At 37.1% G+C, this 24,779-nt stretch overlaps 1 protein-coding gene across 1 annotated transcript; it reads right to left on the reverse strand.

The window, feature by feature from the left end:
* Positions 1–15,002: 15,002 nt before the first annotated feature.
* On the reverse strand, positions 15,003–17,581 carry NAP1L2 (nucleosome assembly protein 1 like 2). Its single transcript, XM_030305482.1, has one exon. It carries the CDS (start codon positions 17,179–17,181, stop codon positions 15,790–15,792), a length of 1,392 nt encoding a protein of 463 aa, XP_030161342.1. The 5' UTR covers positions 17,182–17,581; the 3' UTR covers positions 15,003–15,789.
* Positions 17,582–24,779: the final 7,198 nt, after the last annotated feature.

A 24,779-nucleotide genomic window follows, 5' to 3' on the forward strand; every position in this document is an offset into this window, starting at 1 on the left:
GTTTATTTTTATTTTTGAGAGGGAGAGAAAGAGAAAGAGAGCGCGCGCACTAATGTGCGCAGAGAGAGAGGGGAAGGGCAGAGAGAGAGGGAGACACAGAATCTGAAACAGGCTCCAGGTTCTGAGTTGTCAGCAGAAAGCCTGATGTGGAGCTGGAACTCAGAAATGGCGAGATCATGGCCTAGGCCAAATTTGGATGCTCAACCAACTGAGCCACCCAAGCGCCCCGGTATTTTCCATCTTTAAAATTTAAAATAAAGCTACACATAGCAATTTATATAAAAAATAACATTGAGGTTTGGGTGGGGATTAAACAATCTGGAGACTGCTTTGGGTAATATAGACATTTTAAGAATATTAAGGATTCCATTCCGTGAATACAAGATGTCTTTCCATTTGTTTGTGTCTTCTTTTTTCTTTCAGCAATGATTTATACTTTTCAGTATACAAATCTTTCTTCTCCTTGGTTAAATTTATTTCTAAGTATTTCATTCCTTTTGATACTATTTTAAATGAGATTTTTTAATTTCCTTTTTGGAAAGTTTCTTGTTAGCCTGTAGAAACATAACGGACTTTTGTATGCTGATTTTGCATTCTGCAACTTTGATGAATTTATTAGTTTTAGCAACTTTTTTTGTGGCTTTTAGGATTTTCTACATAAGATCATGTCATCAGCAAACATATATCATTTTACTTCTTCCTTTCCAATTTATTTTTTAAGTTTACTTATTTGAGAGAGAAGGAGAAAGTGCAAGTGGGGGAAGGGCAGAGAGAGAGAGGGAGAATCTCAGGCAGACTCCACATGGTCAGTGCAGGGCCTGTTGGGGGGCTTGAACTCACAAAACCCTGAGATCATGACCTGAGCCAAAATCAAGAGTCAGATGCTTTAGGTACTTTTAGATTTAGATACTTTAGATACTTTTCTTTCTTTTTCTTGTCTAATCGCTTGAGCTAGAAGTTCTGGTACTATGTTGAACAAGAATGATGAGAAAAGGCATCCTTTCCTTGTCTCAGAGGAAAAAAAAAAAAACTTCGTTTTTTTCCTGTTGAGCATGATGCTAGCTGCGCGCTTATAATATATGGCCTTTATTACATTGAGAAATGTTCCCTCTAATATACTCTTGAGAGTTTTTATCATGAATAATTGCTGAATTTTGCCAAAGGCTTTGTCTGCATCTGTTGAGATGATCATGTGAGTTATATACTTCATTTTGTTAATATGGTATACCATGCTAATTAATTTACATATGTTTAACCCTTCTTATATGCCAGATACAACTCCTACTTGACCATGGTGTGCAATTATTTTATTATGCTATTGAATTTGTTCAATAGCATAGTATTTTGTTGAGAATTTTTGCATCTATGCTCATCAGGGATACTGGTCTGACATTTTATTTTCTTGGAAGGTCTTTGCCTACCTTTGGTGTCAGGGAAATGCTGGCCTTGTAAAATAAGTTTGGAAGTGTTCCTTCCTTTTCAATTTTTGAAAAAGTTTGAGAAGAGTTGGCATTACTTGCTTTTTGACTTTTAATTTATATTTTTATTTGGTTATAGCTGACACATAATGTTACATTAGTTTCAGGCATACAACATAGTGATTCAACATCTCTATATGTTATGCTATGCTCACCACATATATAGCTACCATCTGTCACCATACAACGCTATTACCATATAATTGACTATATTCTCTATGCTGTGCCTTTTATTCCTGTGATTTATTCATTATTTAATTGTTTGTTAGAATTCACCAGTGAAGCCATCTAATCATGGGCTTTTCTTTGTTGGGAGGTTTTTTATTTATGATTCACATAAAGCCACAAAAGACCCCAAATAGCCAAGGCAATTTTGAGCAAGAAGAAGAAAGATGGCAGCATCACACTTCCTGTTTTCAAAGTATACTACAAAGCTACAGTAATCAAAACAGTATGTACTGGAACAAAAACAGACATATAGAGCAATACAACAGAATAGACAGTCCAGAAATAAACCCACACATATACAATCAACAGATCTTTGGCAAAGGAGCCAAAAATACACAGGGGGAAAAGACAGTCTCTTCAACAACATCGACAAACATTGACAAATGGAGTTGCATCCAACTAAAAAACTTCTGCACAACAAAGGAAACAATCAACAGAGTAAAAATGCAACCTACTAAATAAAAGAAAATATTTGCAAACCATACATCTGATAAGGTATTATATCCAAAATGCACATGGACTTACACAACTAAAAACATAGTAAAGCAGTAAGAGAAAAAATGAGGGACCAAAATGTATGACATACAGGAAACATCAGAAAGTGAAATCCAAGCCTTTTCCTTTATTTAAATAGATTAAATTCCTCAATAAAAGCATAGTTTGACAGAATGGATTAAAAAAATATGATCCTACTCTATGCTGACTGTAAAGACTCTCTTTACATCTAAAGGTATACTTAAGTTGAAAGTAAAAGAATGTAAAAAGATATTCCATGCAAATAGTAAGCAAAAGAGAGTAGCGGGGTAGCTACAGTAATAGCAGATAAAATAAACATTAATTCAAAAATGTTTTAACAGACAAAGATAGTATATATTAATAAAAGAATCAATTCACAAAGATAAAACAATTATACATATACCAAATATCGAAACTCATTTAAAAAATTTTTAATGTTTATTTTTGAGAGAGAGACAGAGAGACAGAGAGTGATGTTGATCTATCAGCACAGAGCCTGACACGGGGCTTGAACCCACGAACTGAGATCATGACCTGGGCTGAAGCTGGACGCTCAACTGACTGAGCCACCCAGGTGCCCCAAAACTCATTTTGTAGATAAATAGATATGGATATAGATATAGACATATATATGACATTGAAATAATTGATGAGAGAAATTGACAGTTCTATAATAATTGTAGGAATTTTTATTAAAGTCTTCCTTTCAATAGTGAATAGTAGCATCCGACAGAGATTAATAAAGAAATAGAGAACTTGAACAACATTATAAACCAATTGGATGTAACAAGAATATATACAACACTTTACCCAACAAGAGCAGAACACACTTTTTCTGATGTGTATATGGAACATTCTCTATTATTAAGAACACAAAACAAGTCTTAGTAAATTTAAAAAGAAATCACACAAACTATTTTCTCTTATCACAGTGGAATAAAACAGAAAAATCATGGGGCACCTGGGTGGCTCAGTTGGTTGAGCATCTGACTCTTGGTTTGGGTTCAGGTCATGATCTCATGGTTTATGGGTTCGAGCCCCATGTCAGGCCCTGCACTGACAGTGCTGAGCCTTCTTGAGATCCTCTCTCTCCCTCTCTGCCCTTTCCCTGCTTGTGCTCTCTCTCTCAAAATAAGTAAAAAAAAATCAACAGTATAAGGTAGAGGAAAATACTCAAATATGTGGATACTTTTTTAAAAATTAGTCAAAGAAGAAACTACAAGAGAAATTAGAAAATATCTTGAGACAAATAAAAATGAAAAGACAACATTCTAAAACATACGGGATGAATTAAAGTAGTTCTAAGAGAAAAATTTATTGCTTTAAAAGCTTACATTAAAAAAGAAATACCTCAAATCAACAATTTATCATGACACCCAAAAGAACTAGAAAAATAACTAAAGCCAAAGCTAGCATAAGGAAGTAATAAAGATTAGATCAGAGATCAATAAAATATTGAAGAGAAAAACCATAGAGAAAATCAACAAAACCAAAAGTTGGGACTTCAAAAAAAATCAACAAAATTGACAAACCTTCAGGTAGACTGAATAAGGAAAAAAGAGACAATCCTCAAATTACTTAAATTAGAAATGAAAGCAGTGACTTTACTACCAATGTTACAGGAATAAACAGGATTACTAAAGAGTTTTTTGAACAACTGTACATCAACAAATCAAACAATCTAATTGGACAAATTCTTAGAAGCACATACCCTACCAAGACTGAATCATAAAGTACTAGACAATCTGTATAGACCCATAACTAGAAAGGAGATTGGATCAGTAACCAAAATCTTCCCAATAAAGAAAAGCCTAGAACTGGATGTCTTCACTGGTGAATTCTACCAAACATTTCAAGAAATAATACCAATCCTTCTCAAGCCCTTCTAAAATATTGAAGAGGAGGGAATACATCCTTATTTTATGAAGACAGCTTTATTCTGACATCAAAGACAAAGACCTACAAGACAAGAAAAATACAGACCATTACCCCTTATGAACACTGATGCAAAAATCCTCAACAAAGTACTAGCAAAATTAATTCAGCAACATGTTAAAAGAATTATATAGTATGACGAGTGGGATTTTTTCCTGGAATGCAAGAATGGTTGAACATATGAAAATCAATCAATATAATACACCACATTAAAAGAATGAGGGGGAAAAACCGCATGATCGTCTCAATTTATGCAGAAAAAGCATTTGACAAAATTCAACATACTTTTATGTTAAAAACACTCAACAAGCTAGGAATAGAAGAAAATTACTGAAATATATATTTAAGGTATAATGAAAAGCCCAGTGTGAACATCATACTCAATGGTAGGAGACTGAAACTTTTCCTCTAACATCGGGGACAAGATAAGGGTGCCCACTTTACCACCTCAAGTCAACATATTATTGAAAGATTATCCAGAACAATTAGTCAAGAAAATTAAATAAAATGCATTCAAGTTGGAAAAGAAATAAAATAATCTCTGTTCATAGATTACATGATCTTATATGTAAAAACCCCTAAAGATTCCACAATTTTTTTAGAATCAAATTCAGCAAAATTCCAGGACACAAAATCAATACACAAAACAGTTACATTTTCATGCATTAATAAATAATTTGAAAAGGAAATTAAGAAAATAATCCCATAATTCTATTTATAACATCAAAAACAAATAAAATATTTAAGAATAAATTTAACCAAAGATGTGAGAGATCTGTACCCTGTAAACCACAAAACATTGCTACAAGAATTAAAGACAGAAATAAATGGAAGGACATTCCATGTTCACAGATTGGAAGAATCAATACTGTTAAGATGTTAATACTACCCAAAGCAATCTACAGATTTAATGTAATTCCTATCAAAAACCCAACTACAATTTTGTAGAAATATAAAAACCCATCCTGAGTTCATATGTAATTTCAAGGGATCTTGAATAACTCAACAATCTTGAAAAGGAAGAACACTTTTGGAGGACTCATACTTCCTGATATCAAAATTTATTATGATGCTACAGTAATCAAAGCAGTGTGAAAATGGCACAAAACAGACATATAGATCAACAAAATAAAGAGCTCAAAAAATACACCTTTGCAAAAATGGTCTTTTTTTTTTTGACAAGTCTGCCAAAATCATTCAATTGGGAAAGGACAGTCTTCAACAAATGGTGCTGGAAAAACTGATGTCCACATGCAAAATAATAAAGTTGTACCCTTATCTTACATCATATATAAAAATTAACACAAATGGATCAAATACCTAAGTGTAAAAGCTAAAATCATAAAACTCAGAAGAAAACATAAGGGAAAATCTCCATGGAATTAGCTTTGGCAATGATTTCTTGGCTATGATATCAAATGCACAGGCAACAGAAGAATATATAAATAAATTTGATTTCATCAAAATTTAAAACTTTTGTTCATCAAGGATGCCATCAATAGGGTTAAAAGGCAATCCATGCAATTAGGGAAAATATTTGCAAATCATAGATCTGAGATAAGGGATTAATATACAGAATATACAAAGAACTACAATTCAATAGCAAAACAACAACTCAATTCAAAAATGGGCAAAGGACTTAAATAGACATTCTTCAAAAGAAGAATACAAATTGCCATAAACCGGGGCGCCTGAGTGGCGCAGTCGGTTAAGCGTCCGACTTCAGCCAGGTCACGATCTCACGGTCCCTGAGTTCGAGCCCCGCGTCGGGCTCTGGGCTGATGGCTCAGAGCCTGGAGCCTGTTTCCGATTCTGTGTCTCCCTCTCTCTCTCTGCCCCTCCCCCGTTCATGCTCTGTCTCTCTCTGTCCCAAAAATAAATAAACGTTGAAAAAAAAAATTAAAAAAAAATGGCCATAAACCATGTGAAAAAATTCTCAACATCACTAATTTTAGGGAATTTCATATCAAAGCCACAATGAAATTCACACATTATAATGGCTATTATTTTTTTTTTTACTTTGGTCAATCACTTTTCTTTTTTTTATATATATATATATATATATGAAATTTATTGACAAATTGGTTTCCATACAACACCCAGTGCTCATCCCAAAAGGTGCCCTCCTCAATACCCATCACCCACCCTCCCCTCCCTCCCACCCCCCATCAACCCTCAGTTTGTTCTCAGTTTTTAACAGTCTCTTATGCTTTGGCTCTCTCCCACTCTAACGTCCTTTTTTTTTTTTTTTTTTTTTCCTTCCCCTCCCCCATGGGTTCCTGTTAAGTTTCTAGGGTCCACATAAGAGTGAAACCATATGGTATCTGTCTTTCTCTGTATGGCTTATTTCACTTAGCATCACACTCTCCAGTTCCATCCACGTTGCTACAAAAGGCCATATTTCATTTTTTCTCATTGCCACGTAGTATTCCATTGTGTATATAAACCACAATTTCTTTATCCATTCATCAGTTGATGGACATTTAGGCTCTTTCCATAATTTGGCTATTGTTGAGAGTGCTGCTATGAACATTGGGGTACAAGTGCCCCTATGCATCAGTACTCCTGTATCCCTTGGGTAAATTCCTAGCAGTGCTATTGCTGGGTCATAGGGTAGGTCTATTTTTAATTTTCTGAGGAACCTCCACACTGCTTTCCAGAGCGGCTGCACCAATTTGCATTCCCACCAACAGTGCAAGAGGGTTCCCGTTTCTCCACATCCTCTCCAGCATCTATAGTCTCCTGATTTGTTCATTTTGGCCACTCTGACTGGCGTGAGGTGATACCTGAGTGTGGTTTTGATTTGTATTTCCCTGATAAGGAGCGACGCTGAACATCTTTTCATGTGCCTGTTGGCCATCTGGATGTCTTCTTTAGAGAAGTGTCTATTCATGTTTTCTGCCCATTTCTTCACTGGGTTATTTGTTTTTTGGGTGTGGGGTTTGGTGAGCTCTTTATAGATTTTAGATACTAGCCCTTTGTCCGATATGTCATTTGCAAATATCTTTTCCCATTCCGTTGGTTGCCTTTTCGTTTTGTTGGTTGTTTCCTTTGCTGTGCAGAAGCTTTTTATCTTCATAAGGTCCCAGTAATTCACTTTTGCTTTTAATTCCCTTGCCTTTGGGGATGTGTCGAGTAAGAGATTGCTACGGCTGAGGTCAGAGAGGTCTTTTCCTGCTTTCTCCTCTAAGGTTTTGATGGTTTCCTGTCTCACATTTAGGTCCTTTATCCATTTTGAGTTTTTTTTTGTAAATGGTGTGAGAAAGTGGTCTAGTTTCAACCTTCTGCATGTTGCTGTCCAGTTCTCCCAGCACCATTTGTTAAAGAGGCTGTCTTTTTTCCATTGGATGTTCTTTCCTGCTTTGTCAAAGATGAGTTGGCCATACGTTTGTGGGTCTAGTTCTGGGGTTTCTATTCTATTCCATTGGTCTGTGTGTCTGTTTTTGTGCCAATACCATGCTGTCTTGATGATGACAGCTTTGTAGTAGAGGCTAAAGTCTGGGATTGTGATGCCTCCTGCTTTGGTCTTCTTCTTCAAAATTCCTTTGGCTATTCGGGGCCTTTTGTGGTTCCATATGAATTTTAGGATTGCTTGTTCTAATTTCGAGAAGAATGCTGGTGCAATTTTGATTGGGATTGCATTGAATGTGTAGATAGCTTTGGGTAGTATTGACATTTTGACAATATTTATTTTTCCAATCCATGAGCAGGGAATGTCTTTCCATTTCTTTAAATCTTCTTCAATTACCTTCATAAGCTTTCTATAGTTTTCAGCATATAGATCCTTTACATCTTTGGTTAGATTTATTCCTAGGTATTTTATGCTTCTTGGTGCAATTGTGATGGCTATTATTTTTTAAAAGTACAGAAAATAACAAGTATTGGTGAGGATGTAGCGAAATAGAAACCCTCATGAAATGGTACAGCCACAATGGAATTGAGGGTATTCTACAAAGTACCTGACTGATTCTCCTCAAAACTGTCAAGATCATCAAAAAGAAAACATCTGCACATGAAACCTAACCAGGGTGACTTGTCTGCTAAAATATAACAAGATTTAAATAGGATCTAGTGTAACATAACATAATACTAAAAATGTCCAGGATATAATCGAAAACCACTCATCATATCAAGAACCAGAAAATCACAACTTGAATGAATAAAAACAATCAACAGATGCCAACACCAGCATGACTCAGATATGGTAATGATCTGATAAGTATTTGAAGCAGTTATTATTAAATGCTTCAACAAGCAATTATGAAGACTTTTGAAACAAATGAATAAGAAAATCTCAGCAAAGAAATAGAAGTTATAAAAAATAAACCAAATAGAAATAAAGTTGAAAAAATAAAATAAATAAACAAACACACTGGATGGGTTCAACAGCAAAATGCAGATGGGCAGGAAATAATAAGTGAACTTGAACACAAATAAATAGAATTGACCCTAAATGAACAACAGAAAGAAAATAGACTGAAAAAAAAATGAACAGAACCATGAAAGCTATAATAATAATAAAAGATCTAACATTCATGTCATCTAGGTTCCAGAAAAAAGGAGAAGGGTTGTGGAACTGACAAAATATTCAAGGAAATTAAAGCTGAAAATTTCCAAAATCTGGCAAAAAGTACAATGCTACAGAGCTCATGTAATTCTATGTGCTATTTTTGCACCTGCCTGTGAGTCTCTAATTATTTCAAATAAAAGGTTTAAAAAAGAGAAAATGACAAAAGAAAATGACCTCAAATCCTCTTGTTTGTTATTACCTCAGGGATATAAAGTTATAAAAGAGTAGCTATAATTTATTAAACCCTTATTATGTAACAAGCCCATCATATAATAATTTTTTCTTCATAACAATCCTAAGAAGTGATAATGATTATTATAATAATAACCACCTAATGTTTTAGGGCTTGCTATGTACCAGGCATTGTGCCAAGTGCTGGGCAGTCATATCACAATGAATTATCAAAACAATCTTATGACCTAGGCACTACTAATTATCTCCACTGTATAGATATGGAAACTGGTGACCCAGATCACATAATATACAAGTTCCACAATAGGAACAAGAACTGAGATTTTAAAATTGAGATTTAAAAAAGCAATAAATTTAAATTAAACGTATGATTATGTGGGAAAGAATAGGTCACATTAGCAAAGCCTAAATTATAGAATATTTAAGAGAAAATGAGATTTAATTCCTGTAATAATTTTACATTGTTAACCTGCATTAGGAAGTTTTCTTAAAAAGCTTCAGCCCAGCTATTATGATGTATTAAATCAATGAGGTAACATACCTAACAAAGAAATATGTTCATATCTATCCCTACACTAGTACCAAGCAGCTTTAATATGGGCAGAGGCATTTTGATATTAAGCAAACTTGCAATATCATTCATCATTCAGTTTCACCGAAGGCAGCATAGTGTGATGAAGAGCATGAGCAATGAGATTAAATATGAACTCCTGCACCACTAATTGAATGGTATTGACAAATTACCATGTCTGTATCTCAGATTTCTCATCTGAAAAATGGAGATAACCACCCTTATCCAAACTAGTGAGAACATAATTCTGAAATGTCCTAAAATGCCACGTTAATATAAAGTAAGAGTATGCAATTTAATACTTGACCATGAAGTGCAAATGCCTTAAATTGACTAATATGGATCTTAGTAAGTATAAATACCTCCTCAATTCCTCTAAGCTGTAAAATAAAAAGTACCTTATCACAGGGAGAAAGGGAACTCATCACAAACCACTCAATCTTCCCTTATCCATAGGACTCCTGGCAAACTATAGGTGATATCTTGGGCAACAAAGATTTATGGTGGGAATTTCATTTCCACTTGTTACTGATATATTCCACATTAAAACATGCACATACAGGGGCACCTCGGTGGCTCAGTCAGTTAAGTGTCTGACTTCAGCTTAGGTCATGATCTCATGGTTTGTGAGTTCGAGCTCTGTGTTCGGGTTCTGTGTTGACAGCTCAGAGCCTGGAGCTGCTTCGGTTTCTGTGTCTCCCTCTCTCTGCCCCTCTCCCGCTCTCTCTCTCTCCCTCTCTCTCAAAAATAAATAAACATTTAAAAAACTTAAAAAAAACATGCACATACATGCAGAGATGCAAGCATGCACATACATAGACACAATATCAATATTTATTACCTCCTTTCACCTTGATAGCTGATGTAGAAATACGAAATGATAAAGCACTCCATACTGGTTCCACCTGCTGTGAATCCTTCTGACCATGCGTTTCCTCTCACTCTGAATCATACAGATGTGTGTGTGTGTGTGTGTGTAACAGTCTGAGAACATGTTAAATGTGAAATACAAAATGTAAAAATACAGCCGCTTTTCACCATTTTCATGAAGTTGCCTTGTGAAATTTTTATTTCAACACCAATCTGCTTGGAAAGCTTTTATTCTTATGTCAAGTGATACACTTGATTGGAATGCTGAACCTTTCATGTGAAGTTTAAATTAATACACAGATTCTGTACTTTACAGAAGCAGTGAATCACAAATAGATGATTAACGTATTACAGACTGATTTCGTCTTCCAAATACACCTACACTAGTATTGTCATTGAAGTAGGTGTCAGAACCAGTAATACACCTTTTATATACACTTCTTGTATACATGTTTATACTTGTATTTATATACGCCTGACCCAAATCTGTCCTGGGACCAAGGTGCCACTGTACTTCATCAACCAAAAGGTATCTATTCTGCAGGTATTTAAAACCAAAACCTCCCACATTATCCAATTCTAGGACTCTTCTCTTGTCATCCACTTAAGTTTCTCTTTCCCCCAGGTGGGGGTCAGAACAAATGCTAACCAAGCTAGGATTCTCCCACTACGCTGCCACCTATTTTTGCCCTCCCTAGGAGTACCTTGGCTTTAGCAGACAAGTCGACCTTGACCTCATCGCGGAAGAACGCACCTCTACTTCCGATCTCCTCCAAAACCACTGACACCCGGCCTGGGTATGCCTCCTCCAGAACTGCCTCTCTTCTTACCGGCCACAGGCACTAGTACACACACAATGTGGTTTCATAAAGCACCGGAGCCAGGAAGACATCTCACCCACTCCTTTTGACCAGCATGCACGCACACACACACACGCACGGACGCACGACCGTGCGCACAAAGGCCAAAGAGGATACTTAAACACTAGTGGCCTCCGTGATGATTCAGTCTGTCTCCCCTACCCCCACGTATTCTTGCACATGCCCTAATAGAGAAGTTTTACCAGGGCTAGGGTCTTTTGTGACAAGTGACCATCCCGCACTAGCTTCCCTCCCACTTTACCCCATCCCACACGGGACGTCGCGCAAACACACAGAAACGCACGAGCGCGCGCGCGCGCGCGCACACACACACACACACACACACACCGCCTGAAGAGCCAGAAGTGAGATGAGTGCACCTGCAAAATGGAAGTAGTGATTACCCATTGGCTGCATGACATAGAGAGTTTTAATTGCCTTAAAACACCCTGAGAATAGGTCAACAAGTGGATCATTAGAGTAGTTTTAAAAAACAGAGATTGTTTACTTTTGGACATTCTTTTCTCTTTTGCTCTAAAACCCTGTATTATTCTGCAAAAAAACAAAAACAAAAACTCAGAGGCGATATATTTCAGAAATGTGTTCCATGTTAAACTTATTCTTTATTTTTAAAAGTATACTGCTTTAAAATAATCGCTACATGTTGCATACATACCTATGTGGTAACTAAAAAAAAATTGTTATGTACCTATGGATGATATATAATACCATGTGATTCTTATTTTATGTATTCTATTTTTCTCTGGTTTCCAAATATTTTAATATAATAATGCATCATTGGCCAGTGAACAAATGGCATGTGGTATTGAGTTTGGCATACACAGCTACAAAGATAATGAATGTACTCAGTGGTGAGGAAGTAACACCACAGTCACTATATTTTCCTCTTCATTAACCAGGCTTGCCAGTACCTTGCGAGTCCTTAAGTACTGCTGCTAAATTTGCCACTTAGCCTTCCTTAATACTTGCAGAAATCCTGGAGATTTTGTTATTAAACTGCAAAGTATGTTCTTTCACTTTTTGTTAAATTAGAAACAAATTAGGGAGACAATTATTAATAATTCAATAAAAATTTATTGCACTCCTATTGTATACCAGTTTTTAGTATTTCACAGATAAAAACTTAGTAATAAAAATAATACAGATACACCTATACAGCACTCACTATGTGTCATACAGATTTCAAGCACTTCATATAAACCAATTAAATCTTCATAATAATCTGTGAGGTAGATGCACAAATTATTATTATACTTTTACAGATATGAAAACTAAGACACACAAAGTAGCTTGTACAAGGTCACCCAACTAGTAAATTACAAAATTGGAATTTGAATTTAAGCAGCCTGGCTTCAAAGATGAATCACTCTGCTATATGGTATATAATACTAAATACTGTAATTTACACCATAAATTATTAGGTTCCCCCAAAATGGAATTTTATTGCATTTAGGCATTTCAGTATATTCCCTGGGAATACCAAAATTCTAACAAGGCCCAATAGCCACCTTAACAACCCTTTCAGGACTTTATAAATGATACATTTTTCAACAGAACAATTACAAAAAGAATTAAGGTAAAATTCTATTCTTAGTCACACTTGGGCCCTACCTCCTAGTATAGGCCTCTCTGGTATATGGGCTGAAGCCTATGGCCTACCCTCAAAGCCTAAATTTTCTTTCCACTAGTCTAAACTTAAATCAAATGAACATCCATCCCAAGACAAGCTGAGAGTGATGACTGCCTCAAATTTCATCCCTGAGAAGGGTTGAAAGAGAAGGAAATATAAAAAAGCAGTCCCTGACATTAGGAACCTGGTCTGGTCCTCACAGCTAGGCCATGCTATTCTATTGGATAAACCATCTAATAGAACACCAACTTCAGACAAGGTTATGCTGGGACTGTATGAAAATGAGGCAAAGTAAGGCCATCTAATTTTGTCTAAGCACAGACAAAAACAAGGTCACAAAACACCAAACACCACTACCATTCTAGTTAAAGTCAGTGGCTACAACCTCTTTACCAATTACAGCTTTATCCTTGTTCTAGTATCTCCCCCCTATAGAAGAGATTTATTGAACTACCAATCATTAAATTGTCCTACAATATAGAATAAACCCCCACTTCCATAGACCCTCCATCAAATCACACAACCAAAGCCCAAATTCTGCAATATGTTTTCTAACACTTACTTACTGATAGCATACAATGGTTCCCCAGGATGTGTGTTCTCCTGGGGGAGATGATGGAGACTGTGGGTATGTTCAACTTGTTCACCTATGTTCAACTTGGGCATGTGCTTATTCAACTATGGGTATGTCCTTGATGGTCTTTGGCTGGACACCACTGACATGAGGGATAAAGCAAAGGGGCTGGTCTGCCCTTACAGAAAGCCCAGAAACAGCCTTACTGCTTGCTCTTCTGGAGGCAAGAGAAAGGGACAAGGAGAGACTTCAAGATGCCTGATCCTCCTCTGTAAAATAGCAGGAAAGATACACCCACGTTCCTGACTTTTTAATGCATAATAACAATAACGACTAAAAGGGTCCCAATCTTTATTTTGTGGAAGGGTTTGAAGGGGAGTTGGGAATTTAACAAACGTCAAGACTGAGGGTGGTGAAGACTATGAAAATGTTTACATTTATCAAGCATACATTGTATTTCCCAAGTTAGGTTCCCCTATAATAGTAAGTTGTCTCTAGTTCCTTATACCCTGCCAACTATTGCAACCCCATAGAAAAGCAAGTGAGCATTTACTATTGACCCTGGGAGGAAGATATATTTAGAGGAGGATCCCATCCAGACAGGGAAAGGAAAGAAAAAGCCCATTATCTTCCTCCTCAGTTGATTGTAAAGATGAGGCAGAGGTAAAAAACAAAACAAAAAAAAAAATCAGTGTTATAAACTTACCTCTCTTAGCCAAAATCCGAAGGAGGCATGTTCAATAATGGAGGAATAAGTCACAAGCAGAAGAGATTTTGTTCCACTTTCATCTTATAATTCTGTGGGATCACATCACAATCACCTGGGATGGAAGAGTGGATAGGCAGCAATAACAAGACACAGCACTTCTTAGCCACTCTCAGATCTCACACGGCTTGGAAAGGATTTAACAATTCCCTGTTGTCCCAGAGGGATAGATGTGACCTTCACGGAGTCTGCCAAAATGGGAAGCTGAACCTCTGGGTTTCCACACGTGAAGAAGGCAATGCCAACTCTGGGACAATGTCAGCTCTCTAACCAACCACATCCCTTTTCCCTGGTCAGTGCAGCCCCCTCCCCACCAATGTCATAAAACAATATAAGCCCCTGTACATCCAGATGACATTGTGGAAGGGTAGGTAAATCTGAAATATAGACTAACACACAGGAGCCTGTTATTTATGCAGTGTTTAAATTATAAATAGCAGTTAATTTCCTGGATTAAAACTGAGACTTTTGTTTCTCTGCAAACTTGGGGTGTGGAGGTGCACTCAGAATTAAAATTACATTAGTTATAAAACCTAAGATAGTTTCTTTGCACATCTTAGTGTTAGTAAATCTGCATGCATATTTAAACACATTGAAAAATAATAGAAAGTAAATCAAGATATTAACAGTGCTTATCTTTGGGGAGTGAGTATATGGATTTTGGTTTAATCAATGTATTGTTTAGTATTTCCTAAATGTTTTCCAATAAGTATAACACTTTTATAATGAGAAAAAAAGATAAGTTGTAAAACAGGAAACACACTGAAATTTTTATTTATTTTATTTCGTAGTGAAAGAACACGAAAAAAACTTTTCAAAATGTTCATGTGATTACTTCCAATGAATGATTAAGTGTACTATAGGAAGAGAAATTACACACTGTAATTACAGTTTACATAATTACACAGAACAACATGTGGCAATCTTTTGAAAGCACTGTGATTAACACTTCACTGCTAAACAATAACCTCAATATAACTAAGTTTTATTATTTATCATGGTCAAATAAAATACAAGAGCCTATGGATAAGCTGTTACTAACAATAAATGTAGTTTTACCTGAAAATTTTAACCATATGCAGGCTTCTTAAGCATTCAAGTTTTAAATTCTACTGTATTTTGTTGCAAAATGAAGCAGGTACAAGAGAATAAACCCACTAGATAAAGGACTAAGAAAACACACACACACACACACACACACACACACACAGCTTCAAAAAACCTTGGGTTGGTTCTCCAAGATTTTCTTTCCAAACAAATGTTGGTCTCATTTAGCAGTTCTGATAATATTCACAGCCACAGATTAATAGCTATATGTTTAAAGGACTTTAGAAGGATTAAACTACACATTATATAGATATTTTAAACCATCTACCACAGTTTATATTTCTTGAAAACATTCTACTACTAAAATGCAAGGTCACATTAATTAGTATTTAAGTCTCTCTCATATTTCTGAGACCTATGTTTTAAATGACCCTACAAGAAAAAATTCAGAACACAAGGCTCTAATTAACTTCTTGCATCTTGAGTAACTAGATCTACAGCAGTTAATGTCAGGACCAAGTACACTTTGCTTTAGCGATCAACATCTTCTACTATTCCCTCAAGATTTTTGCAACAAGCTTTAACCTCCTCAATTGCAGCCATCCAATTATCATAAATAATTTTGTCATAAATTGCATCATTAACTTCCCTAACTACCCCCTCCTGCTGAGATTCAAGTGCATCACCTGAGAAAAACAACACTGATCTTGGTATTATGTAAGTACGTAAATTGTGACCAAGTAAAAAATCATCATTTCCATCCTTTCCATTTGAGTTGATTCCATGAGGAGTAAAGAAATTGAAGAACGAATCCTTGGGAAAATCTTCAGTTACAGTTCGTATTGTCCCCCAGATCCGGTGTTTCTGCTTCTTCCTGATGGTTTTCAAAGTGACATTCTTACCTTCATTCCAATCTATCTCACAGCCTATGCAATACTCAATTGCAGTTCCCCTATAGGGATGGGGATCATAATACGCCAGCCTTGACTTCAGCACATAAGTTTTTGTTAACAGCTCATTTTTGAAATATTCATTGGGCTTGAAGTGAAATTCTAGCGTGAAACTGAGAGGCTCGCCAGGATCTGAAAGTTTCACTTTAATATCTGTCAGGAGCTTCAGAATAGGCTCATCATATTTCTTAATCAAAGGAGTGAGTGTGTCAACGTTTTTTAATACAGTCAGCCAAAAATTAGGAATTCCTTTAGGATCCTGTTCTTCTTTATTCTCTTCTCCGGTAGCCTCGATGTCGTCATCAGTATCCTCGTCATCGTCATCATCATCCTCCTCGACAGCATAATCATAATAATCTCCTTCACAACCATCATCCTCATCCATATACTCATGTACCAGACCCTCCTCATTACCATCCATTTCTTCCTCATCATACATCTCATCATCGTAGTCCTCAGAGTCTGACTTATATTCACATTCCTCTTTTGTAGGTTCATAGATTGCATTTATGATCTGACGTCTTTTTTCCAATAACGGTTGATACATTTCAGCAAACTTCCTTTCAATGCCATGAAATTCCCTCAGAAATTTGGATTCCAGATTGGCCACTCTAGTTTGAAGTTTTTTGAGGGCTAACACACGGTACTTAACTTTCAAAGGCAGACTTTCAACAAAGTCTGTATCTAAAAGATAACCAATAAGTCCTTTTGGACGGTCTGTGTCTGAATCTTCATCAGTATCTTCATCTTTTACCCCGCCTTCCCCGGACCTAGCAGCAGCATCTTCACCTTTCTCCCCTTCTTCCCCAGGCCCTGCGGCGGCTTCCTCACCGTGCACTTTATCATCTCCAGGCCCAGCTGCGACATCTTCACTGCGCTCCGGTTGTTCCCCGGGTCCCTCCATCATTACCTTATTACCAGCCTCTTCTTGACTAGATTCTAACAGTTCCTTGTGGTCGGCTGACTCGGCCATTTTTCAAAGGACCGTACACGCTTAAGGTGGCTATCGCCAAGATAAGGAAGGAGACCTGACCTCCGCAGGGAAAGACTCACCGGAAAAGCAGAAGCAGCGGCGGCTGGGACAGAGGTGGAATGCGCAGTGGTGGCAGGCTGCAAGAGTAATGGTTGAGGCTGCTGCCGGGATGAAGGCTGTGCTGAGGCCGCGAGAAGCGGGAGGAGGCAATGGTGCCCTGGGCTGGAGTGCAGAGAAGGCGATGGTCGGTCTTGCAGGAACCATCCAGAGACTGCAGAGAGCTGCAGTGGGCGGACCTCCTCCGCAAGCAGCTAGTGCCGCAAGAAAAAAATGGTGCCACAGTATAATTATGCAGACGTCTCCTGACTAGATTTTCTTGGTGCATATAGTTTGGGGAGTCACTCCCTTCCTCCCTACGACTCTGCTCTAATTTCATTTGCTGGGCTACAGTGATTGACAAATCCTGAGCCAATAAATTATTAGATCTATCAAGTTTCCAAGCCCGCTCACCTTCCCAGGTTCTCTAATATAGCTGATTCATCTACCTCTAACTTAACCGCCAACCCCCACCCCCACCCCTGATTTTTCCAGAAACTTAAATTTTATTTGTTTATTCTTTCAATTTGTAACTAGTATTATACTTTTATGATTTCAAGAAAAGCTAAAAGAAAATAGTACCTAAAATGTCGGACAAGGAGAGAAGACAAGGCACCCACCCATCCTAAATTTGTCCCTTTAATTTTAGCCCCAGGCTCTGGGAGGAGGAAAGGGGTTTGGGGAGGGATTTATAAAGAGAGGCAGAAGGGAAAACACTAAAAAGAAATTAGCTATCTTGATCTTAAGGTGATGTAACTGACAGTGATTTAAATATTCTATTTTTGTTTTTTTACTGTATTTTCCACAAGCTTAATGGTAAGTGAGCAGCAATTTTAAATTGGAAATGCTCCTAACATTTCCTGGTATGGGAGAGGGGACAGAAGACGTGATTAGTTAAGGTTAGTGTGAAATACAGCCTAGTTAAACTTTGGTGAAGATCCAACGTGCTGTATCCAACTGTCTGACAAGTGAACACACAAGACAATAAACCAGTTGCCTGGCTAATCAGTAACTCACTCCTAATACTGACTTCCCTCTTCCTCCTTTTTGATTCTGGCTGTCAAGCCATTGGGAATTTTAAAAAGAAATGTTTAAATGTAAAGTAATATTTATTTTACAAATCACAGCACTTGCTTGACGCTTTTGTTACTGAAAATATTGTAAATCTCAGCATTACAGACATGGTTAAATATATGACAGAGTTTTCACAAGGTGGAATGCTATGTATGCAGTCATTTAAAAATTTCCTCTGGTTAGGAATCATTGATGATGTTTATTTTGTCCATATTTCCAATGTTGGTCATTTATTAATTGAATAATTTTAAAAATTTTACTATTTCCCAGACTTAAACAATCTGTATTGTGTTATTATCACAGAGATAAACACTGTTTACATATTTTATTTCTTTTCAGACTCTTGCAGTATACTGGTAATTTTTTTCTTTTTTCATATTTTATTTCTGTGTACTGTGTATCATTACAATATTTACAAAATTCAATTTTCAGGCTTATGTATTGATCTGGTAGTTCCCTTGTTATGAGTCCATTCATTGCTTTCCAAGTTTCCTTTTTTCTGGTTCTAGAGTTGCACCATTCCTTGTAGTTATCTGATATAAATACAACACATGCTTATTTTTGTAAAATTTGGAAAATGAGGAAAATTTTAGAGTATAACAGAAATCACTAGTAATCTCACAACCCTGAGAGAACCAATGTGAACATTTTGGTCTTGTCATTTCTAACATGTCTACATATGTGTTCTGTTTAGGCTAGAGTTTTCTCAAAATAAAACTGAGATAAACTCTTTTATAAACTTTTCCCTCTCACTAACATATTCCAGTATACTTAAGTAGTTTCTAAAAATGTAATTTTAAAAGAAAACCCACTATTATATAAATATATTATGACGTTAAACCAAACTATTGAAAGATGAGGAGAATGTGTGCCATCTAATTTTAAGATTGAAGAGTCCTTCATAGTCATACATGCAGTCACAGAAACCATAAAGGGAATGATGTGTTTCATTACATATAACAAAAGTATATGACACCAAAGCATAGGCAACAAAACAAAAAATAGATAAATTGGAATTCTTCAAATTAGAAACATTTGTTCACAAAAAAATACTCTCAACAGAGTTAAAAGGCAGCCCATCAGGTGGGAGAAAATGTGTGCAAATCATATAACTGATAGAGGATTAATATCCAGAATACATAAGGAGTCCTACAACTCAAGAATAACAAAAACAAGCAAATCAGTTAAAAATGGGCAAAGGACTTGAAAAGATATCTCTACAAAGAAGAGATACAAATGGCACCTGAAAAGATGTTCAATATCACTAATTAGAGAAATGCAAATCAAAACCACAAAGAGGTATCACTTCACACCCATTGAAATGGCTATTATCAGAAGAATAAAAACAGAAAATAAGTGTAGACAAGAATATGGAGAAATTGGAAACTTTGTGCATTATTGAGGAATGTGAAATGGTGCAACTCCAATAAAAAGCAATATGGTAGAACCTCAAAAAAATCAACATAGAATTACCATATGATCCAACTATTCCACTTCTAGGTATATACCCAAAAGAAATGAAAGCAGGGTATCTAACAGATATTTTCACCCATATGTTCATAGCAACATTTAAAAGAAAAATTTAATGTTTATTTATTTTTGAGAGAGAGAGAGAGAGAGAGAGTACAAGCAGGGGGTGGGGCAGAGAGAGAAAGGGAGACACAGAGTCTGATACAGTCTCCATTCAGGCTCTGAGCTGTCAGCACAGAGCCCGACGTGGGGCTCGAACTCGGGAACGGTGAGATCATGACATGAGCCAAAGTCGGATGCTTAAATGACTGATCCACCCAGGTGCCCCAGCAGCATTTTCCACAATAGCCAAAAGGTGGAAACAATGTAAATATCCATTGATGGAAGAATGGATTTTTTTTAAAAAAAGTAGTACATATATACAATAGAAATATTATTCAGCCTTAAAAAGGAATGAAATTCTGACACATGATACAACGTGGATTAACCTTGAAGACATTATGTTAAATGAAATAATACAAACACAAAAAGACAAATATTTTGTGATTCCACTTATATGAGGTATCTAGAATTGTCAAATTCATAGAGAAAGAAGGTAGAATGGTGGTTGCCAGAGTCTCGGGGAAGGTGGGAATGGGAGTTTTTGTTGCCATTTTGATACTTGTTTTGTGGTTGTTGTTTTTTTTTTTATAAATTTTCTCTGATCCTGTCTTCTTTTGCTCTCTTGCATGGTTTGTTGGCTCTCTTTAGTGATATGCTTGGATTCCTTGCTCTTTAGTTTGCATATCTATTACTGGTTTTTGACTTGTGGTTACCATTACATTTGCATATACCATCTTCTGCATATAGCAGTCTATATTAAGTTGATGGTCACGTAAGTTTAAACCCCAGAGCACCTGGGTGGCTCAATCGGTTGAAGGTCTGACTTCAGTTCAGGTCATGATCTCACAGTTTGTGAGATCAAGCCCTGCATCGGGCTCCATGCTGATAGTGTGGAGCTTGCTTGGGATGGGATTCTCTCTCTCTCTCCTCTTTCTCTGCCCTTCCCATACTCATGCTTTTTTTTTTCTGTCTCTCAAAATAAATAAATAAACTTAAAAAAATGTAAACCCCTTCTTTACTCCTCTTTCCCCCATGCTTTAGATATGTGGTGTCATATTTTACATCCTTTTATTTTATGAATCCCTATACTGCATTTTACAGAAATACTTATTTTTGTTTTTTGCTTTTCATACTCATGGTCTTCCTTTCCACTCAAAGAGTCTCCCTTAATATTTCTTCTAGGGCTGGTTTAGTTGTCATAAACTCCTTTAGGTTTCGTTTGTCTGAGAAACTCTTTATCTCTCCTATTTTGAATGATGGCCTTGCTAGATAGAGTATTCTTGGTTAAGGACTTTTCCCTTTCAGCACTTTGTATCATACTACTCTATTCTGGCCTGCAAACTTTCCAATGAAATATCCACTTATTGCCTTGTGGTTTTCCTTTATATGTAATTGTCTTCTTTTCTCTTGTTTCTTTTACACTTTTTTCTTTTCTAATTTATTTTTCTAATTTTTGCCACTTTAATTACCTTGTCTCTTAGTATGGTCCTCCTTGGGTTGATTTTTGAGGGTGAACTCTGTGCCTCATACATCTGGATATCTCTTTCCTTCCAGATTAGGGAAGTTTTCAGCTATTATTTCTTTATGTTTTCTGCCCTCTTTTCACTCTCTTCTTCTTTGAATAGCCCTACAATGAGAATGTTATTATATTTGATGGAGTCACTGAGTTACCTAAAACCATTCTCAATTTTCATACTTTTTTCCACTCATTTGTTCACTTTGTTCACTTTCCATTACTGTGTCTTTCAGGTCATTTATTCATTCTTCTGCTTCATCTAGCTTGCAATTAATGTAGTTTTAATTTCATTTATTATGTACTTAATCTCTGATTGGTTCATTTATATGTCTTTGTTAAGGGTCTCAACTCTTTTCTTAAATCCAGTGAGTATCTTTATGATGCTTAGTTTCAATTCTCTATCAAGCATCTTATTTATATATGTTTTGCTTAGGTCTTGCGCTGTGGATTGGTACTGGTCTTTCATTTGGAACATATTTCTCTATCTCCTCATTTTGTCTAACTCTGTGTGTTTCTCTGTGTTAGGAAATACATCTTTGTCTCTTGCTCCTGAGGTAATGGTCTTATGAAGAAGATGTTCTGTAGTGCCCTGCAGTGAAGTGTCCTGTGTATGGTTCTTCAGGGAGTATCTTCTATATGTGTAGTGTGTGCCCTGCTATTGAGTCCTGGTTTCTTTCTCATTCACTTCACGTGTCTGTAAAGGCTCTCTTTGCCTGTTGTGGGCAGGGTTTGGTCCATGGCCAAGTTGGTCATGTTTTTACAAGGTGTACATTGGTCTATTTGCAAAACGAGACCTGCCGCCACTACTGCCACCAGAACTAGGTCCAGAAAATCATGTGGGTCAGGAGACCCACATGATTTCCTTGGGAGAAAGCCCACAGTGCTGAGACTGAAGTGAGGAAAAATGGGAAGGGCTGATTTGCCAAAGCATATGGGGGGGCAGGGCTTGGTGCAAGAAAGTTAGGTAGTAGGTGTGGGAACTAGGCTGATCCTTGCAAGAGGCCCTGGTTTTATGCTGGGGAGGGTGGTAGACACAAATCGCACTGGCCAGCTCCTTTGATCCTGGAGGGGTCTCCCCATTATCCCTGCCTCTTTGCACCATGCTGTGAGATGAGCAACTCACTCTCCCTCCTCTCTTCCTTTTCATTTATCAAACTGCTGGTTCTATGCTGTATCTGCATGGTGTGTTTGTTGTACTGTCTCTTTAAGGGTGGGGACTTTGCTTCCTGTATCACATCAGGCTTGCCCAGAACTGAGCATGCTGATTTTTAATATTCTAGGCTTTAAGTCTGGCTGGTTGTAAGAACTCATGAAATTAGGTCTCTCTAGCTTTCAAAGCCAAATGTTATGGGAATTTATCTTCCCTGTACTGGCCACCTGATGTAAAAGTTTGGTTTTTACCCTGTGCACCACTGGCTCCCTACCCACCACAGACGGTCAAGGTCCGTTTACCTCCAAAACAACATCTTTTTTTTTCAAAATATGAAGTTTATTGTCAAACTGGTTTCCATACAACACCCAGTGCTCATCCCAAAAGGTGCCCTCCCCAATACCCATCACCCACCCTCCCCTCCCTCCCACCCCCATCAACCCTCAGTTTGTTCTCAGTTTTTAAGAGTCTCTTATACTTTGGCTCTCTTCCACTCTAACCTCTTTTTTTTTTCCTTCCCCTCCTCCATGGGTTTCTGTTAAGTTTCTCAGGATCCACATAAGAGTGAAACCATATGGTATCTGTCTTTCTCTGTATGGCTTATTTCACTTAGCATCACACTCTCCAGTCCCATCCATGTTGCGACAAAAGGCCCTATTTCATTCTTTCTCATTGCCACGTAGTATTCCATTGTGTATATAAACCACAATTTCTTTTTTTTTATAGTTAGTTAATCTTCTTTTTTTATTTTTTATTTTTTATTTATTTTTTCATTTTTTTTAATATATATGAAATTTATTGAAAAATTGGTTTCTATACAACACCCAGTGCTCATCCCAAAAGGTGCCCTCCTCAATACCCATCACCCACCCTCCCCTCCCTCCCACCCCCCATCAACCCTCAGTTTGTTCTCAGTTTTTAACAGTCTCTTATGCTTTGGCTCTCTCCCACTCTAACCTTTTTTTTTTTCCTTCCCCTCCCCCATGGGTTCCTGTTAAGTTTCTCAGGATCCACATAAGAGTGAAACAATATGGTATCTGTCTTTCTCTGTATGGCTTATTTCACTTAGCATTACACTCTCCAGTTCCATCCACGTTGCTACAAAAGGCCATATTTCATTTTTTCTCATTGCCACATAGTATTCCATTGTGTATATATACCACAATTTCTTTATCCATTCATCAGTTGATGGACATTTAGGTTCTTTCCATACTTTGGCTATTGTTGAGAGTGCTGCTATGAACATTGGGGTACAAGTGCCCCTATGCATCAGTACTCCTGTATCCCTTGGATAAATTCCTAGCAGTGCTATTGCTGGGTCATAGGGTAGGTCTATTTTTAATTTTCTGAGGAACCTCCACACTGCTTTCCAGAGCGGCTGCACCAATTTGCATTCCCACCAACAGTGCAAGAGGGTTCCCGTTTCTCCACATCCTCTCCAGCATCTATAGTCTCCTGATTTGTTCATTTTGGCCACTCTGACTGGCGTGAGGTGATACCTGAGTGTGGTTTTGATTTGTATTTCCCTGATAAGGAGCGACGCTGAACATCTTTTCATGTGCCTGTTGGCCATCTGGATGTCTTCTTTAGAGAAGTGTCTATTCATGTTTTCTGCCCATTTCTTCACTGGGTTGTTTTTCGGGTGTGGGGTTTGGTGAGCTCTTTATAGATTTTAGATACTAGCCCTTTGTCCGATATGTCATTTGCAAATAACTTTTCCCATTCCGTTGGTTGCCTTTTCGTTTTGTTGGTTGTTTCCTTTGCTGTGCAGAAGCTTTTTATCTTCATAAGGTCCCAGTAATTCACTTTTGCTTTTAATTCCCTTGCCTTTGGGGATGTGTCGAGTAAGAGATTGCTACGGCTGAAGTCAGAGAGGTCTTTTCCTGCTTTCTCCTCTAGGGTTTTGATGGTTTCCTGTCTCACATTTAGGTCCTTTATCCATTTTGAGTTTATTTTTGTGAATGGTGTGAGAAAGTGGTCTAGTTTCAACCTTCTGCATGTTGCTGTCCAGTTCTCCCAGCACCATTTGTTAAAGAGGCTGTCTTTTTTCCATTGGGTGTTCTTTCCTGCTTTGTCAAAGATGAGTTGGCCATACGTTTGCGGGTCTAGTTCTGGGGTTTCTATTCTCTTCCATTGGTCTATGTGTCTGTTTTTGTGCCAATACCATGCTGTCTTGATGATGACAGCTTT

The sequence above is a fragment of the Lynx canadensis genome, chromosome X (genome assembly GCF_007474595.2).
Source record: "Lynx canadensis isolate LIC74 chromosome X, mLynCan4.pri.v2, whole genome shotgun sequence".
Lineage (NCBI taxonomy): Eukaryota > Metazoa > Chordata > Mammalia > Carnivora > Felidae > Lynx > Lynx canadensis.